General features: G+C 38.2%; 2 protein-coding genes and 1 non-coding gene across 3 annotated transcripts; 1 reads left to right on the forward strand and 2 right to left on the reverse strand.

Annotated features, from left to right (window-relative positions):
- Positions 1 to 489: 489 nt before the first annotated feature.
- Positions 490 to 17555, reverse strand: LOC143188594 (uncharacterized). The gene is made up of 20 exons (XM_076392911.1): positions 17347 to 17555; positions 10646 to 10712; positions 8931 to 9150; positions 8605 to 8821; positions 7706 to 7876; positions 6513 to 6584; positions 6349 to 6438; positions 5828 to 5926; positions 5635 to 5742; positions 5367 to 5571; positions 3960 to 4166; positions 3707 to 3885; positions 3435 to 3605; positions 3175 to 3354; positions 2821 to 3022; positions 2495 to 2596; positions 1967 to 2068; positions 1046 to 1213; positions 899 to 967; positions 490 to 827 (listed from the first exon to the last, which is right to left on the reverse strand). Exons 2-20 carry the CDS (start codon positions 10692 to 10694, stop codon positions 709 to 711), a joined length of 2730 nt encoding a protein of 909 aa, XP_076249026.1. The 5' UTR covers positions 10695 to 10712; positions 17347 to 17555; the 3' UTR covers positions 490 to 708.
- Positions 11251 to 11323, reverse strand: Trnar-acg (transfer RNA arginine (anticodon ACG)). Its single transcript has one exon. It is a non-coding gene; the product is annotated as a tRNA-Arg (tRNA).
- LOC143188596 (uncharacterized) lies at positions 12429 to 17305 on the forward strand. Its single transcript, XM_076392915.1, has 2 exons — positions 12429 to 12699; positions 13484 to 17305. Exon 2 carries the CDS (start codon positions 13504 to 13506, stop codon positions 15019 to 15021), a length of 1518 nt encoding a protein of 505 aa, XP_076249030.1. The 5' UTR covers positions 12429 to 12699; positions 13484 to 13503; the 3' UTR covers positions 15022 to 17305.

Consider the following 17555-nt stretch of genomic DNA (forward strand, 5'->3'; position numbering starts at 1 on the left):
TTCTTTTTGGTGACTCTTGCGAGTTGGCGGAAGTATTTATTGTTGCTCTAGGTTAGTTGAGCTTCCTATGTCCGAGGTAATAGGGGTTAGGGAAACGAGAGTGTCTCACTATGGTTTCACTCAGGTTCTTTTTTGGTTAAGATTATATGTATAAATAGATTTTCTATTTTTTTAAGTATACCCTCCAAATTATAGTATTTTACATTGTTTTATGTAATTATATTTTGAAATATTATGATAGAATAATGAAAAATAGTCTTAGTAAATGATATTTTTTACTATATCTTTGATATAGTAAATCAGTATAGTATAGTAGATCTATATCTGAACGTCTTATAGATGTAATTTGGATGTCTTTAAGATGTTCTTAAGACGTTTCTGTGCTATATGGGTTCTTAAGAGACATTTTCCTCAGATAACAGAACATTCTGATATTAGGGTGTTCGAATATTGGGGGTTTGAATACAAGAGGCTGTACTATTCTTATAAAATATTTATTCCGAATAGGATGTACAAATATTAGGTAGACTTATAACGTACCAATCTATGTATTAAATAATAATCTACTTGAATAGACCACTTTAAAAAAAAAATTATTGCACTTCGATCAAGATTATCTGTAAAGAGTATTATCTTAGTATGGCAGTGATTTTGGAATCTTCTAAGGCTATTGCTGAGCATAAATTTTCATTGTTCTTAAATGTGGCCTTAGGGCCCCTTTTCGTTGCCACGGTTGTAGTGTAAATAATTGGCGCTCGGGTAATTGCACAACTCGCAAAATCCGGGTAACCCTTGCGGTCCGGGTGGGCCTCTCATCCCAGGAAGGCCTGTCGATGAACGAAACTAAAAATATCCGTACCAGATCTCAAAAACGTGTTTGCAACTTTTTTCTCTTTACCTGGTCTGCCCGGTTCCCCCCGTTCTCCTTGCCTTCCAGGCAATCCGACGCCATCGTTGCCAGGTGGTCCTATTAACATACCCCCTCGCCGTAAAAGAAAATTGTAAACTTAATGACTGGTAATGATAAAAAATGATTTTGTAGTACCAGGCAGTCCTCTGAGCCCAACGGGCCCTTCCACGCCAACACCTTCCGGTCCTCTATCACCCTTTTCTCCCCGTTCACCGGGTGAACCCTGAGGACCTGTGGGGCCTTGTGGTCCAGGCAATCCTACGAAGCCACGCTCTCCTGGCAGACCTGGAGGACCTGGATCACCTAAGTGATTGCAAAATAATAATGTTGAAATTATTGAAAGACTGCGTATTAAAAAACTTTATTTAATTCATTTAGTAACATAAACTTGTATGAACTTCTATGTATGTCTGATATTCAAGGCATGTATGGTCATTATCTCAGGATTAGACTAATTACACTTTAAAAAATCTGTCTTTTTAGTGATTAGCATGCACGAAGGCAACGTATTAAATATATGTACAATATTTACAAGAAGTGATAAAAATAATAAAGATGTTAGTCTACACGAAAAAAAACGAATAATATTACATACTACGGCAAAATTAAAACGATTAACCAATAAACGGAGCTTGAACATTAATAGGGATGTTTGGATCAATTATCCTAATATGACCTATCGGAATATTGAAAAATATTGACAACGTTATACATTGATTTATAAAAAAACGTTCAAGAAAAAAGGTAGATTGCTAAAATACAGCTAATAGATACAAATAGACACGTTAGCTCAACCCTCTACGTTTATTTACATATTCAGTTCATAAAGAATCAGCCCTCTGCTACCATTAGAGTACGTGTCCGCCTGAGAGTACAATCTCATGTCGCTCTAACTATCGTACGTTGCTCTCGCAAACTGCAGTTACCTCTACATATTTTCGCGAACGACTATCGTAATAAAACTCTGAGGTATACACGTAACCTTACGTAACGTGAAATTTGTTAAAAGATAGAGATGCAGGAGGAACATGTTGGGATCATTCGTGTGGTAAGTACCTGGGATGCCTTGGGTTCCGGCTCGACCAGGACGGCCCTGTCGGGCCAGTCCCGGCAACCCGGGTGGCCCTCGTAGACCCTCTGTTAGTTCTTTCAGCCTCTCTGTGACACATGCAGGATTCCATCGTCTTTATCATCGGCGTACGGCAACGTGAGATGTTAATCCCCGATCGATCGATTGTTAATCGAGCGGACGCGCGCATCTGTCGTGTGTGCGTGAGTCACGTCGCTGGATGAATGTCGGCTCTAACAATGAAGATGGAATTTCAAGCAACTCATGGCATAACGATGACGACGATGACCATCGTGATGCTGGACATGATTATCGATTACACTAAGGGTAGTTGCTACATGTGGCGGATCGTCGTGTATTATGAAGTTCTTAGAGGAAAGATTAGAAACTTTCCCCTAAAAGATACTAAAGACTGACAGTACATAGTACCGTTTCTACTATTGTGTTCTACGGTTATGAGATGCATATCGAACGCAGGCAAATGGAGTTGGTAACCCTTTTCTTGGGGGGTGTACCTGGGCGACCTTGGGGACCAGGTGATCCAGGACGACCTGGACGGCCTCGGCCAGGTGGACCAGGTGGACCTTGCATCAGTGCTGCCATCTCAGTCATCTGTTCTGTGTACGTACGTGGCAAAAAGAAGAATTATCTCTCTGTTCTCTGCGTATGAGAACCATGCCAAAAACGAGACATCTCTGTTCTATCGCTTTGTAGCTAATACGAAAAACCTGTGATCTATTTCTTCATTTAGGCACTACTTGTAAATACAGTATTAGTTTAACTGTTATCGAGTTTTGTGTTCTCTAATGGAGATAAAAGGTATATTGAAAGAGATATCCACCTCGCAGCACGGTTGCGCATATGTCTCTGATTTCCGAATCAGTGATACTTCGTCCTGGTGATCCTTGAAGTCCTGGCATTCCTGTTTGGCCTCTGATCCCAGGTGGTCCTTGTAGTCCTGGTGCTCCATCTTTTCCTGGCATTCCAGGTGGTCCGCTTTGACCTTCTGGACCTCGTTCTCCAGGTGCTCCCCTCTCACCTGGCTGCGAGGAAAATATAATAAATGTGTTATTAAGAGTATAAAATATTAGAATGATTAATCGGAAAGATATTTCGTGGTTGAAGAGAATATCTCTGTACGATATATTCATTACGAGAACTTAGATAGTTTCCGCTCTTCAATTAAATAACTTACCAATCCCGGAGAACCTGGCAAACCTCTAGGGCCACTGACTCCTGGACTACCAATAGTTTTTAAAACTTCATTTGTACTCAACATATCCCCAGGTGACCCAGATGGTCCAGGAGGACCTGGAGGACCTGGCACCCCAGGTCGTCCTGGAAAGCCAGCGGCACCAGGTAAACCCGGTGGACCCTGAATAAAAAACGAATAGGTACGATACATTACTTAATGTTACATAAGTGCCCTATTTATTGAAAAGTATTAAATCTCACAGAGCTTCCTGGTTGTCCACGGGGTCCAATGGAACCTTGCTCCCCTGGTTCCCCTCTGTCACCTTTTTCTCCAGGTTTGCCATCAAACCCAGGTAATCCTGGCTTTCCAGCTAACCCGTCAAGCCCACGGGATCCTGGAGGACCTGGTTCCCCAGGTAAACCAGGAGAACCCTGTATAATAAGAGCCAAATGAATTATTAAAGTGTTTGATCAATTAGCAAGGATCATATAAATCCCATATGACAAAATATCAGACATCATTTAGACTTTACGTGCAATCCTGGGGATCCAGGAGGTCCAATTTTTCCTTCTAGCCCTGGAAGACCAGGTAGACCAACAGAACCTGCTTCCCCTTTCAATCCTGGGAGACCATCCTCTCCAGGCATGCCAGGAGGACCCTCAGGACCAGGTAGCCCTGGTACCATGGAACCAACTATTGTACCTGGTAAACCTAAGGAAAGTCATTAGATGATGTTCATTGTTGGCACTCAAACATTACTTAATAATTTGTAATAATGTACTGACCATCGCGACCAGGTACTCCAGGTTCCCCTTTTGGTCCTTGATTTCCAGGTATACCTGGTACGCCGGGCTCACCAGGTGGACCTATAAATCCTTGTACTCCTGGTAGGCCTGCTTCTCCTTTGCTGCCAGGGAATCCCTGAGGACCTGGTCTTCCTTCTAACCCAGGGAATCCACGTGGCCCAGCATCACCTTTATCTCCTCGTTCACCTGAAATAGAATTTTTATTGGTGCTACGTCGTAGAATTTGTGACATTTAATTTTGTCAAAGAATATTTCATGAATCCAGCGAGGTAGTCTATTTTCATACTTGAACCAGTTATTAAGCCATTAGTATACATCTAAAGTAGTTCACATAATGACGAAATGTTCGGATACAAGCAATTAGATTCGCGTTAAACGCAACAGTGGTTTCTACCACGAGAACGTCATACATTCAGTGATTAATAAAAGGAATGGGTTTACAGGCATTGCAGCAAATTGCAATAGATTGATTTACAATCGCTTTGAATGACTGTATTTAGGTCGGCGTCGATATAGATCCCATCCTTGCGTCGCTCAACAGGGGACATTAGAATTACAACTGTCAATAATGAATAATCGCAACATCGTTGAGGAAATTAGACAGTCAAAAGAAAAAGCTTAACGATATCTTTAATTACCTGCTTGAATTTTTAAATTCGAATTCTCAATAATCATTTAATCTCCAAAGTGTATTATTACAACAATCCTGTAGCGTGACGCACATAGTATTAGATGTCAAGTTTATTCTCCCATAAATTTTAAGATTAAACCACAAATCTGAAGGAGGAGCGTAAAATTACTAGGAAAACCATTAGTTAAACAACTGAAGCCATTAAAACGATTGCACTCGACCTTTAAATACAGAGCTGTTGACACATTTCATTGGAAGGAATTATTTCTTCAGAAGTGTCAATGACCTTTGGGAACATGCACTTAAGGCATTAACGGATTTAAAGGGTAAAGAATGATTTATTGTTCAAATACAGGAAAGCTCAGTAAGAAAGATATTTCATTCCACACAATATTATCCGATTATCCACGATGAACCGTTACTCGACAATGTATCACTATTGTTACTGCACTTTTTGTGTTGAAGTGCAATTAAGCGAAATTTAAGTAATGAAGTGAAATTAAACGAAACTTTCTACACTCGATAGTAAACGAATAATGCATTTAACGATGAGTCACCGTAGGTACATGCAGGCACCCATAACTTTGCCCGATTTCTAACAAGATCAAATTAGTTTACGCTGCACTTCAAGGATTACTTATCGGATAAATCAGCCTAATCGTGTTAAGCTCTAACTTTTAGCATTTGATGCAGTCGTGGTAACCTCGTGCAAGTATAAGGGTAGACCTCCAAGAATAGATATCGAACGCCATTACCTTTTTGACCTTGCTCTCCTCTGTTGCCGTGCCAACCTTGCTCGCCCTTTGAACCCTTTTCACCTGGCTGCCCTGTAGGACCGGGTGGCCCCACAAACCGTGGCAACATATCACGATAATCGCTAATGTTCCCGGGTGGACCAGGTAATCCGGGATATCCGCGTGGTCCTTCGTCTCCTTTAAGACCAGGGAATCCCATGTCTCCCTATTGAAAGTAAAATACTCATAAATGCCATTTTCTCCGTTAATCGTGAACCAACAAACCCACTCGTTCACCGCGCTCTCCTTTTGGACCAGGCGGTCCAATCAATCCAATTGGTCCTTTGGGACCAGGAATACCGGGATATCCTCGAGGGCCAATTAATCCCTGGGGACCCTGGAAAATACAATAATAACGTGCAATAAAACATAGTGTTTATAGAGGTATGTTACAGGCTAGAAAAATATTTTGGTAAACGCACTATTCTGCCTTTTTCTCCCGGAGGGCCAGGTAAGCCCTGTCGACCAGGTAGACCGGGTTCCCCGACCGATCCTTGTGGTCCAGGTAGACCAGGTGTACCCTAAACAAATAGTCTTTATTACTCGTTATACGATTGAGCTGTGAAAACAGAGGAGCCACTTATTATAAAAACATGGGCAAGAAAGTCAATTGGGGAAACGAGGAAATAGATATACAAGGTGTCCTAGAAAAGTGACCGAGAAACATTTCCAACTTGGCATGTTATTCTGAATTAAACTCGTATATTTTACGAAACTTGCTCCAGTTATTCCCCAAATGCACATTATATATTTTTGGGGAGGAATAGTATTCGGTCTGCTGGTAGATACAAAGCCATTCATCTCTTATAAATCGATATCGAAAGTAATATGTTTGATCAATGTTCTTTGAAATATTCATCAATAACGTGCTATAGTATTGTTGTTTTCTGAGCGGTAAATATACCTATACTCTGTCTATCGATAAAAGAGAATTTTTACTTACATTGGTGCCATTAATTCCTGGAGGCCCCTGAGGACAGATAACATCACAGGCGGGTCGTCTCTGAGGTAATAAAGGACTGCTGAGGCTCTTCTACAATTACGTTAAGCACAACCGTGAAACCTTAATGGATTGCGAAGTTCTGTAAAATATATGTATAGACTTACGGGTATTTCCTCGCAGGTTTCTCTCTCCGGTCTCGTAGGATCACAGTTTAGGACCATCCACTGTACATCGATCTGGAGAAAGGGGGATAAAGAGCGAAGCGTGAACAATTAAATATTCGAGCCGAGATTCTTCCCCCTAATTATAAAGACCCTTATCATTCACAGCTACTGTGTGATTATTCCCCAAAGTTTCGCCAAGGTGTCGAGAATTTCATTAGAATATTTTTTCATTAGAAACTCATTGCTATCCCATTTACTCGAAATTATTTCTCCATTTTCTATCATTTTCTTCTTTGAGAAAATAAAAAATAAATTGACCTCAGCTTAATGCCTGTACCAAGTTGCGAGCTCACAGAGAGTATATACTGTAATTATGCTATTTCACTATTTGCTGCACTATAATACCCAGAGAAACTGGGCTAACACGTCTCTGGGTTTTTCTATGCGCGTTACGCTTTTACACTTTGAGAGTGACACTAAATCTAGCTTGTCCCAGTTATGTCTTAGCCTCGTTTATTACAAAGTGTTTATTAATTAAGTGTTTCTTAATTGCGCAATGCGACGGATACGCTAGGCCCGCGGGTGAACGCCAGCATCCCCCGTGAATGCGTCACAGCCTTCTACGAAATTCACGCTCGCGGGCTTGTCCCAGCGTTGCGAAAATCTCGTGGCGTTTGCTAAAATTGAAGCTTCAAACCTTCCGAGAACATTTATTAAGGCGTTCCGTGAAGCACGATCGTATGTGATTATATAAGAAAACCACATGTTTTTAAAGGACGCTGAGTCCATTGAGTGATTGATAAAGAGCATGCCGCAATTGCTGAACACCATTGCAAAATTGTCGACAAGAAGGGCTGAAAGCTAGATTAGATAATGGAGTACCATAGAAGGAAAGATATGCAAGAGTTGGTTGCTGATGAGGTAACTAAAAGCAATGAGCTTTTAAATGAATTAGCAGATAAGCCACAAATGGATTTTGCATATAAATTATCATGCCATTATGCATCGCAATTTTGTAAGTGATTACAAAATTGTCCCGAAGATAACATGTCAGTGATAGAATAGCTGGTAGCTACATTGTCGATCGAAGTTGAGTAATGAGCTTCGCGTTCCTTTGTTAACAATGCCCTGATCTTATCGTTACTCCTGGTACACAATGTCTGTACACACGCAATTTCAGAGATCGAACTTACCGGTACAGTAAGCTTGCTATGGGACATCTTCGATAGCGAGATCTCGCCATTCACTTTGATGGGTCCTCGAGATTTGATCTCTTGTTCACCAGCGAATTCACAATCGATATAGACCACCAATTTATCCTTGAAGGCTCCAATATTCATTTTATGCCAGTTCTTGTCGAACATCTGATCAAAAAAATATTTAAAAAACATAAAAGTAAAAAGTAACGAAAAGTAAAAGTAATGAAATGTCGAAGGAGTGGAGAAACTATTCCAAGTATTGGAAAATATATACTTTTAGCTGACAAGCATTGATAAACTACAAGGCGTTACAAATGTCACGGAGAATGGTATTCTCATCAGTCTTTCCGATCTTGCATCGTGAACGCCTTCCTTCGCATCGCACAGATGCCCTGAAAAACCTCTAAACCATTTCGCGCGGCATTTACGCAACAACCCGTGACACGATTTCCACGTGCCCTGACAGCGTGCTATAATTCATACGCCCACGCGATTCACGATTGATATTCGCCGGAGGATTGACCTGACATGTCGAGAGGAATTTCGCATCGAAGCGTCGTAGATGGTGCCTGAACAGAACGTTTTAATCATCACCCGATCTTTAATGACACTTTTAAGAGGCGCCTGTTTTATACGAGGTCTGAGTTGACAGCTATCGAGATTGGCCGAGATGCACTTCACTTTCGAATACTTGATCGCGTTTTGCCGCGTGCGTGTTCCGTTTGCATCTGCGATTGCATCAGCAGCTAGATATATTTCAGGGAAAAAAGTTCAAACAGAGTATTACAAACGACGTGTTTCCAATTGTTTTATAAACTTTCAATTAAGAACTCCGTTAATATCACCTGCAATCAGAAAATATGAAAATAGTGAATTGACTGAATGCAACGTACACGATCAGCTGAAAACGATGTTGTCTGCAATTTCCCTTGTTCATCCTTCGTAGAAATGTCCAGGGTCAGACTTTTTGGGTTCAACGCGATCAAAAACTGGGGCTCGTTTTCCATGTCGACGATCCTGATAACATGCCAAGTATACTTTGGCAGTTTCCTGGCTCGGAATGTGCATACTGCGCTGAATTCCTCTGGCAATCCGTTCGGAAGTATGTTTCTGGCGGGGAATAAAAAGATAACTTAGTACAGTCAATCGAACGTTCAGATTAATTAATTTGGCGTAACGCGAGCGTAACCAGCAGATGATAACAAATGTTAAAGCGTACTTTGTGGGCAACGATATATCGGTGTCTTTTTCCAATCTGTAGGCAGTTTGCATGCGATTGCTACCTCTGACGCGTGTCACGCCGCTGTAGTGTGTCTCTAACAGGTCCAGCTTCAATTTGCTGATAAAGTCGAATGTTTGAAGATCGTCTTCGCCACGTTTGTAACCCTCGCATGGTCCTCGGTGTGACTCTATGATATTTTCTTCCCCGGAAGCATATTCTAAGGAGATTAATAGCATTACATTCTTGTTATTAAACTCATTGGCAGAGTCAAGATTTTTATAACTACCATCTATGAGAGACTGTAGGATACTAAAATATGTATATGTGTTTATTGTTACGTCATGAGCACAACGTGGTCATAGACCAATTGTGCAAGGCAGGATGAAGACTGATGAAAGAAATGTTTTTTGGGTAATTGAGCATAAAAGGGTCCACCTTATCGATTTTGATGAAATTAAAATATGTCATAGAAATCAACATTGTGAACAACTATTTTCTTTACATATAGTCACTCATATGAAAACTACTGCATTAAAATTTCAATAATAATTAGTAACATAAAGTAAATAGTGTTACTACCTCTTGCACGATTGATCTGTAATTTTGCATCAGCCTGTACCCTTAAAACCTTGAACTTTTTTTTACGACACTGTGTATCAGATCTAAGATACAAATTTATATACATTTTTTATGTTAAACATAATGAACATAATTTATATTCACATATGTATACATTGTATTAATAACATGAAAGAATTGCATGAAAAGTACTATGAAGTTGCATGCTGCAGTCAAATGCTTGCGAAGTGACAATGCATGGTGATGTCGTTAAGAAGAAATGCCCTATTGTTACACAACTTAATAAGTTTCTGCTTGAGTCATTCCGATCAAACAGTGGTGATGGTTCCATTCTCACGATAGTATAAATTGAACGACATTGTATGTGCAAGCACGATATGCAACGATCGCGTGACCTTAGGAGCTTTACAGTGTTTTAAATTAGCCAAAAATTAAGAGGAAAAATAGTATCATCTTTTTACAACAAATTTAGGAAGCAGCTCAGTTAAAATATCTTATCATGAATGAATTACATAGTGAACGAAAATTAGTGTTTACTACATGGTATTTATTGACATTAAATGTTGCATGTTCTTCAATTACGCTATCTTTAATTTATAAAATATTTCACATGTACGCGTTTTTTTTGTGATTTTTGGTACACGTTTACCTTTCATTGATTAAAATGTCACGTTCAAGAGGATCAAGCATACAAACATAGGTATAATACAGCACGTGGAGTTTTAGGACCAACCATTATTAACGGAACTTTTATATGTCCACATCTGGCTGCAGCAATGTTGCTATTCATGGGTTCAGAAAAGCGAGACCCTACTTCGAATGGCCCTTTAGTCTTCTTTATAACGGTCATGCGAACAACCCAGTCCTCTAACTTTCGAAAGCAATTCAACCATTTGATCACATGGTTACCAAATGTTAAATTCTGAGTTGCTTTACAGTTTGAAATATTCGAACAGAACTGACTAAAATTGTGTTTAGCAAATTGGACCCAGAAAACAAATTCTAAACAACTCATATGTATTTGCCATTTATGCACATTAAATACGCGAATATATTTTCACAGTGTATTACAAATGATAGGAAAAGATACGTAGTTCTAGATTTACTATATGTAAAGTAAAAAAAAAACTTACGAATACGTGTGAAATGTGCGAGCACAAGTATCCATGTTGAGAAGTACATTCGCAGTTCACGTTTGCCCTGTAGAAATAATATTATTATTTTATATGGACAGATAAATAGAGAATGTTTTAATTCAGCATAGTGAACTTAAAATATTTTGTTCATTCTTTCATCCGCTGCTACCTAATATTTATGAAACTAAAACTTAAAAGTCTATGATAGGAGCATTCAGAATGTATCAAAGTTGTCAAACAATTCGTCGCGTGTTTGTGCCTTTTTTTGCTTTCTACTTGCTTACGTCGTATCTAAATATAGTTTGGGTCCAAACGAATGAAGCAAAACACGCACGAAGTGTTATATTATCGCGAAGCCTTGATTTAGGTATTTCCTCAAGATTACACGTAAAAATAAAAATTTTATTAATATGTATTTATGTTCATTAATGTAGGTACACTGTTTCATGATAGTAAAAATAGTGATATTACTTGTATGTATCAATATTTTATCTTATTTGTTATATAAAGCAATATTCAAAAACAGCAATAACAATATAATTTAGCAGAATTCAATTTCGTATGAAAAATAATTTTGTTATTTATAAGAAAAAAATATACTTCGATCCTGCCAGGATTCGAACCTGGAATCTTCTGATCCGTAGTCAGACGCGTTATCCGTTGCGCCACAGGACCGTGTTGCTAGTAATTTTTATGTTTGTATCAATAAGGGACAAAATTGCGTAATTTAAAACGTAATTTTCTTATTTTTAGATATCATATTTCTTACTGATTTGATATTTCAAAAATAATATCCACGTGATGTATTTGATACGTTCATTTATTTAAGTATAGACGTACGAGGTTTGTATTAATTTTACAGGAAGATTTACATGTAATTTCAGTTAATAATTAAGTGACTAATTCCTTAGAAATTAACCGTATAACATTTACACCTTATGATTTTCAGGAGTTTTATACATATACATATTTAATTATAGAGTAGTAATGATTCTTTCTCAGTGAACGCGATCCTGTAGTTCTTGACGTAGTCACGCAGCTGCATACCTTATGAGCAATTGTTTATAAGATGCGTTTAGTCAAACATATGACATTCATATTGATTTTCAGTCGTCGACGTAACATGTGACAGTCGTTTCATTAAATTATTTCTATAATTTGCTTTTTAGTTACTTTTTTCTTCATTAAAAATTTCGTTTATTTTTCATTTTAAATAATTATTGATTTTTATTTGAAAAATGGGTACAGATATTGATACCACATAATTAACTATTATTGCAGAAATTCCCCCACTGCAAATACTATTAACTTCTTGTCATCTGCCTCGTACTATAAATAAATACCAGCTGCAACCTTTGTTTTTGAACGAACAGAAAGCTTGAACGATTAGTCAAATTATGTTCCTCTATTATTTACAACTAATTACAGAAAGCATGAATTTGAATGAAGTTACGATGCGAATATACTATGTATTATAATATACTTAATCTACGACAAGTAAAAAAAATCTCACGCTTGCCATGCTTGTGGCTGTAAGCAAGATAAGTCACGCGTCAGTGGGGTTCGCATTGTAGTACGCAGTGGTGGCGTGCGAGATATATCGGGGACGTTGATTGGTTGGGTCGCAAACAACCTTCGCCTTCATTGGTCGAGCGTCGTGGGTCTTATCGGATCGGTTGACTATAACTGCGTAGTGTTGCCATGTTGCGCTGTGAGGTCACCCAAACTTTCAGTTTTTAGAGGTACGCCGAATTGAATAGAAGGGGGAAACTAACGAAACTTGTTTTTATAACTGCATCTGTTACTTGAATGTGAATTTCTCTATAACTGTAGCTGTGAAATTGAGGTTATATTTACAAAAGTGGGGATAGGACGACTGAATGGCAACACTGTGATTACATCATCGGTTTTGTATGATGATTATTTCGTATTACAAGTCCACACTTAGCAGCAACTGGCAGCAACCACCTCAACGTTTACTAACGGGCGAACTTATGTACTTAGTTTCAACTTAAAGGTTTTATGCTCAAGGACACTGGATTGTTTTTCTTGTAAGTAATTTTAACTTTACTAAAATGTAATAATTTGAAACTTGTGAGACTTAAGAATTGTGAAACATCTTCAACAGTAATTTAAGCACAACTGCGTAGAATTATGAAATTCATTTTTTTTTCTTAAATAACAACATTTTAATTTAAAATAAGAATTGCTTAATAAATTACAGCATATTTTCAAGATTTTTGTAATTTGAATGCTACATTTTTTTTATTAGCATGCCGGCATCGTGTTGGAATCATATTTTTCATTTTATATGTTACTTTTGTTTTCGTTTTTTATCGTAGATGCATATATTAAGAATATATCTTCATATTTTTTAGTCATAGAGTTACTCTGATACTTCAAGGACGAATCCTCGAAAGCTTAATCTCTTGGAGAACCTCAAGCAAATTATAACAATTTTTTCTTTTTAGGCGTCTGTCATTTAAACTATAAATTTAAATTGTGATATTGCTATATTTATCATTTGTATTTAAAGTCACACGTATCATCGGTACACTATGAAAAAATGGAAAATTCATTAAACTTGTCCTATTTACTAATAATGTTATGATTGATCTTGTTATTATTTTGCCCTACGTCGCAAAACGACTTTTAGTCCTTAATGATATGTCTGACCATAAGATTGATTATAAGCCCTCATAATTCAACATCTACCATAAAAGTAACCTATTTCTTTTTCCTAAACTACAGTCGCCTGGAAATGAATTTTCATGTTTAGTTGGAATCCTGTCACAATTGATATTACAACGGTAGGATTTCGATGATTATTTGCAGGGGTCAATGGCCGTTAGAAGATGGCGCCACGTATGCTAAGGGACTACCACGGTGCTACGGAACCAAACAGTTACTCGCTGAGGACAACGACCAAACGCGGCGAGGATTATTTCGCACAGGCACACGATGTCAACGGCTTAAAGATAAAAGCAAAAGAAGTTTTCCTTCGTAGCATGGGTCTTCAAATGAAACGATATCAATCTGAATATACTATGTTGGACGGTAGCCACAGGATCAAAAAGATTAACATTCCTAACGGAGTAGAATTACGTGACTGTAGTGTCGTCATTTTGGGATCGACGTGTAAAATATGTGGAAAGTGTTTTAAGTGCGTAAGGGACTTAAATATGCACGAGATATGGAAGCATAGAAAGTACCTGAAAGAGGACAATGCCGCGAAAGACGGGCATGGATACGTGAAGGACACCAGCGAAACTTATAACATATTTTCGGAATTGTCTGAAGACGCAACCATCTCGATCGACGGAAGTCCCGCGATCAAGGTGCGCAGGAAGTTACGTTTGACCTTGAGGATCGGAACGGAAGTAATTGCCCGGATGACGATGAAACGTAAGCATTTGAAGACGTATAAAACAACCAACATAGCTACGCAGACCGAGCACACCGCACACAATGTCGACGAATTAATCATGGAGAAAAGCGAAGGTGCCGTTCCCCGTATCGATCTCCCTGTATTCGATAATAGTCCTTGTCAGTGTTGTAACTCGGGTCTGCATGTGGTAAACAGCACAAATCAATATTTGGCTGGTAACATTGTAGCAAGTAGGGACACCAAATATGAGGAAAGCACGGTAACAGTGCCAGTAATGCTGCCAATAACTGTACCGAATAATGATACTGCACCTGATGATAACGTAAGAACAAGTCTTCCTCTGCGAGAGGAAAGCCCAAAATCATCTGTCGCCAACGAGAAGACCAATGACGACGAAATACAAGAGGTTTTACGGATAGTTAGAGGAGGGAACACTAGCACAGATATTAACCATGAGTCGCCGAATCGCAATGAGCAGGAGATGTTGGTGCAAGATGCTATCAGGGATATGATCAGAATGGAGGAGCAAGGCTGGCACTTGCTAGAGAAAGAGTTACCGAGAAAGAAGATACGAAGTATTGGAAAGTCTAATGCCAGGAATGGTATCGCGAACGAGAATTCTGCGAATAGAAGAAAGAAAGCGACAATTCCATTGCATAATGATATTAACGTTAATAAAAATACAAAGGAAACACGTGTCTCATGTATGAAGGAATTGTTCGCGAAGGTGCAGAATCAGCATAAGGTATGCTTGTCGGATAACGTGAAAGAGAATCTAATGACTTGTAATGGAAATATTAATGTTCCATCGGAGGTGTTGAATCGTTACGGTATCAACTACTACAACGAAACGTTCGAGATAAACAATAATACGCAGATAATTCAGGAACCTGTCAGCTGTTTTCTAGCTCCGTGTTCCGGCGGAATAGAGAATTGGAATAATAAACCGACCATAATAGATCTAGTCAACGACACCGATGAATAGGCTGCAATGGAAACAATGAGAAACGTTAGACTGCGAAAACGGTGTCATTATAGTCAGAGCAAAATCAACAGGCCGTTCCAGACCACTAGCAAACCATTATTCTTATTCCTGATGAGTGACTTTTCGCTTCGACCATTATGTTTAAGATAGTGCTGTCCTACTCAAGTTCGAGGAATCTCTTAAATATTATGCTGGAACCTTATAATCTGCTTGCACGTGAAATATGTTCCCCTCAGTATTTTCTGTTTATAATAATGCGGAGAAAGTTTTTCTATTTGCCATGCAAAATGCTGGACGTTTGTCTAGGTTAATTTGTGCGAAGAACTTGATATAAAGAGAAGTGAATATTAGATGAAGAAGAGAAGTAAGAAAACGATTAATAGAAGACTTAACTATAAGAAACAAACTATTAAGTTTGGAGTCTTTAGAAAAGTGGAAGGTGATTCCGGATTCCGTACTGACCCAATGTAAATTTGTTAACATATGCTCTCTAATGAATGTATGTGACTTTTATGATAGAAGATAGTATCCTTTGAGCGATCAATTGTTCGATTGCGACTTTAGAAAAAAGTCGCATTGGAAACGAAAGCATGTATAGTGCCTCTGATATATAGTGATTTTGCGAAAACATTAAGGATTCAAGGCCTCTGAGGGTTTTGGTGATGGGTCATGTGTCCAGAAACTGTTCAACGTGTTTTGTGGGTATTAGTTTTTGGAAGCCCTATAGAGGTACCAAACGAGCAAGAAAATGTTCTAACTCTTTGCGGTCCATAATTACTTTCATACTCCCAATGAACGCAAGATTGCAAAAGTTTAATCCTACGAAGTTTTGGCCAAATAAGATATACAAAACAAAGTAGCAGAGAACACGGCACTCGAAGGGGTCTCACCTAAGAGTGAGTCACTATACATCAGGGAGGCAGCGTTAGACGCTAAAAGTAACCAGCTTTCGGATACTAAAAAATTGTTGCTTTATTAATGTTTTTATCGTGGATATTTTATGTTTTACGTAAACATGTGATAATTTATGATACGTTAATCTGTCGTAAATAAGTTAATATTATAAATACATATTGCACAGTAGTTATAGTATTATTACCGTTAAACAAGGAGCTGTTCTAAAGAAGTACACACATTTTAATACATATACAAATACAAGTATCGTTTACTTTAGTTTCAAGACGTGATGTTCGTAAGCAACTGCTTTCATAAGTATATCGCAAAGGTGTGTTGCTGTTGAAGTATTCTGTGTATTACTCCGTTACACTAAAATCGATTGCTGTACGGTTACTGATTATTCAAGGACTACTTACCATATGTTTCGTATAAACATTACTTATTACAAATTAGTATTTTCGTATTGTATATTACAGGGAGAGATATAATTTTTCAGTTTTATACCTTTTTTTACAGTAAATGTTATTTATAAAACAAACCTTGTTCTTTATCTTAAGTAAATACCCAGTACTTTAAGTATCGGTGGAAATGTACCCTATTATATTTTTTTATACATTATCTTATGCATCGCTGTTGATGTAGTTTGAGAAGACAGGAAGTGCACTTCAGATAGTCTACTAAGCTAATGAAGAATCTGTGATCCAAAATGTGATATTCAAGTTAGTAAAAGAGGAATATAAGTCAAATTCAACCCTTATTATTGGACCCCAGCGCATTGAAAGACAATGATGGTAGGAGGATGCATATTTTATAAACAGTGCTCCCTTTCTTACGTTCTCTACTCCCCTATGGTATTTGAAACATGGATATACATAGTACAGACGGTCCTTGCGTAGTTATTACAAATTTGCATAAGAAACATTTTGAAATATTACTAAGAAGCTAGAACATTAAAGAGTATTGCTCTATTACAATAACAACCTCCCTCGTTTACATCACATATGCTATAATCACGCAAAGCAGGATGCATTAAATAGAATGTTTCCATGGTTTGAAATAGAAACGTGGAACATTGGATGCGAATCAAAGCTTACTTGAAGAATCTACAGAAGTGCACTTTGAAGAATTGTCATGCAAAATGTTTCTAAAATAATACCATGTTAAAAGAAGTTGTACGATCGTTCAATTTCACATATATTTTTTTCAACCCTTTGCGAATGAGCAGCTCAAGTATACAGAAAGATCAAAATTGAATCCTTCAGAAACGAAGATTTTATAACCACTATTCTATGAATTAAGTAAAGCTTCATAACACCAAAAAATGAGTTAATTTTCTCGATCTCTTTCAACCAAATCAAGAATGATATAGTTGCCAGTCTCGTTCGCAAAGGTGCAAAGCTTGGCGTGCGCCAAAGTCCCACGTGTTACCGGATTCTTCTGAAGAGATCTCCTCCACACGGGCGAAATGCAAAGCAGTAGCGAGTCTTCGAGCGGGATGCAAGGAAGTGTTCAATGTCTAACAATGGTTCCTGCACGATCAGCGGAAGTCAGAGGACCGACACATATATTTCGCGAGGGGGTGTATGTATGTCACGCGTGAAATCGGAGGCACGATTAAACTGCAAGAGAAGGCAACG

Source organism: Calliopsis andreniformis, chromosome 3 (assembly GCF_051401765.1).
Source record: "Calliopsis andreniformis isolate RMS-2024a chromosome 3, iyCalAndr_principal, whole genome shotgun sequence".
In the NCBI taxonomy this organism is placed as follows: Eukaryota; Metazoa; Arthropoda; class Insecta; order Hymenoptera; family Andrenidae; genus Calliopsis; species Calliopsis andreniformis.